Source organism: Heptranchias perlo, unplaced genomic scaffold (assembly GCF_035084215.1).
Source record: "Heptranchias perlo isolate sHepPer1 unplaced genomic scaffold, sHepPer1.hap1 HAP1_SCAFFOLD_648, whole genome shotgun sequence".
NCBI classification, from domain to species: domain Eukaryota; kingdom Metazoa; phylum Chordata; class Chondrichthyes; order Hexanchiformes; family Hexanchidae; genus Heptranchias; species Heptranchias perlo.
Window position 1 is genome coordinate 115,560 of NW_027139675.1, and position 2,354 is coordinate 117,913.

The 2,354-nt window shown below is 60.3% G+C and overlaps 1 protein-coding gene across 5 annotated transcripts in view; it reads left to right on the top strand.

Moving 5' to 3' along the window:
* Positions 1–2,315, top strand: part of LOC137318089 (membrane-associated guanylate kinase, WW and PDZ domain-containing protein 2-like) — a 51,800-nt gene extending 49,485 nt beyond the window's left edge. For 3 of the 5 annotated variants that reach the window (XM_067981058.1, XM_067981059.1, XM_067981060.1), the window contains 2 exons: positions 580–1,035; positions 1,681–2,313. In XM_067981058.1, coding sequence (XP_067837159.1) covers positions 580–1,035; positions 1,681–2,018 — 794 coding nt within the window. In that variant the 3' untranslated portion in view covers positions 2,019–2,313. Of the gene's footprint in view, positions 1–579; positions 1,036–1,680 lie in introns of all 5 variants that reach the window. The other 2 variants (XM_067981062.1, XM_067981061.1) reach the window with 2 other exon arrangements.
* Positions 2,316–2,354: the final 39 nt, after the last annotated feature.

Below are 2,354 nucleotides of genomic sequence, written 5' to 3' on the forward strand. Positions count from 1 at the left end.
ATAGCTGAAGCGCTCCAGCCCTGGTAACATCCTGGTGAATCTCCTCTGCACCCTCTCCAAAGCGATCACATCTTTCCTGTAGTGTGGCGACCAGAACTGCACACAGTACTCCAGCTGTGGCCTAACATCTATAAATGTACTATAAAATGAGATAGAGAAAGCGAAATAACAAGAGGCTCAGATTTTAAGACCGAGATAAAAGAGACAGGAACAAACAAACATTTTTAACATGTCCGGAGAGGCTGCTTGCCAGTCATTATTACTTACAACGTCGTTAAGACCCCACAAAACTCAGCCGACCTGTTCTGTGGCGAGATTGGTTTGTTTCCATCTGGGCAAGAGAGCAAGTTGGAGTTGGTCTGTTGATTGCAGCCGGGAGGGTCCCTTTAAGCATTGCGGTGATCCAGGAGGGGCGAATTCCAGAGTTCCGCTCGAGACTGCAGACGCCCGACCGCCAGAACTTGGGTGCCCGTTCGCCCGTTAATGACGGCGAGCGCCGTTTGGCCTCACCGTTAGTGCGCCGGTAGTTTCTGTCGCTAACCCGGACGCTGACTTTCCCTCCTCTCTCTTTGGCCTCAGATGACGTGGTGGTGGCGGTCGACAAGATCTCGGTCCTGGGATCCACGCACAGCGAGGTGGTGCGTCTTTTCCAGGCCGTGGCTGAGGGCGATAGGGCTGAGCTGCAGCTTCACCGGGGCTACCCAGCCCTCTACAAGATGGAGCCCCGCCAGCTGTCGGAGACCAACGCCTGTGCCCCCCTGCCCTCGCCCGCCCCCCTCGCCCTGATCCCCGTGGCCCTCATGCAGAGCTCCAACGGCCCCGGCTTTGCGGTGGAGGCCAGGGGCTCCGGCGGGGGAGGCTACGCCAGGGTCCAGCGGATCTGGGACGGGCACCGGTGCCCCTGCCTGGCGGTCGGTGACCTCATCGTCAAGGTCAACGGGCAGCGGGTGCGGGTGCTGAGTGACGAGCAGCTGGACGAGGTGCTCAGGACCCACACCCGGGCTGGGGACGTGGTCCTTCTGGTCCAGAGGGCAGGTGAGTTGTGGCTTGGATTGGTCACTCACTGGGGTGGGGAGGGGGCAGGGGTCAAGGGTCGGGGCATTGGTTCCTCGTACAGCATTGGTTCCTCGTACAGCATTGTGCCTCGTAAGAGAGAAGGAGGCACCTCGCCCTCCAACTTCAGATCGCCCTCCTTCCCCGGATAACTCCCAATTGTGCCGAGGACATTGCTGTCACATGTGAGTTTCCCCTCTTCCCCCTGATCTCCTCCCCCCCCCCCCCCCCCCCCCCCCCCGTCCCCTCGGAGTACGTCACGCAGCCTGTCGTTGCCTCCTGTTGGCGGGGTACGAGCAGTGCATCGAGCCGAGGGCTCCACTCAGAACACAGCAAGACAGAAAGTGCAGGAGTAGCAGCCAGACACCCACCCAGACACCTGACGGTGAGACTCCCTCTATAAAAGGGGTCCCTGATGGTGAGACTCCCTCTATAAAAGGGGTCCCTGATGGTGAGACTCCCTCTATAAAAGGGGTCCCTGATGGTGAGACTCCCTCTATAAAAGGGGTCCCTGATGGTGAGACTCTCTCTATAAAAGGGATGGGGTAATTGGAGGAGGGGGCTACAGGTGTGTGCCGGGGGCTAATCGGGAGCAACACGGTGACGTTGTCTCTTTCTTTGCCGCAGTGAAGGGCCCTGCGATTGGCACACAGGTGTCCCCCGATTCTATCAGATGTTCGGCCGACGGTTCAGCTCGGCCCCAGGCTGGGTACACGGAGCGCGGAGATGGAGACGGAGCCGGGCAGCCCCCCAGGAAGGCCTGCCAGCGGCCGCACGGCCCGGAGGCCCCCTGGAGCGACGGTCCGGAGCAAAAGGACAGCGGGAAGCCCCCAGAGGCCATCACCCATCAGCGGGGGGACGAGGGATCCGAGTTAGTCGCCCTTTCCATGGACAAGGCATCGCCGGGTAAGGTGGCACTGGGCAGATGGGCGCGTGGCGTTGGGCCACTAGTGGGAGCATGCTAGCTGCCGTCAAGAGGGGGGATCAGGCTTAAAATATTCGCCCCCTCCCCTCCTGAAGTTGCTGACTTGAGCCAGGGTGTGCGACCCTCCTACCCCCTCTGTCCCCTGTCCCCCACCTCGTACAAGTGGCCATTCTTCCTACCTGAGCTGAGTGGGTGTCGGCAGCATATTCGACTATGCGAGGCATCACAAACCAAACCCAGACCTGGTCCTCCCCCACCCCCCGACCTTTACACGCGCGAACTTACCAGCAGAGACGCTGGTCTGCAATCGAGAGTGGGAACCCTGGCTGATAATTCCTTCCCCTTGATCCAGCCCCGAGCCGTACGCAGACCACGT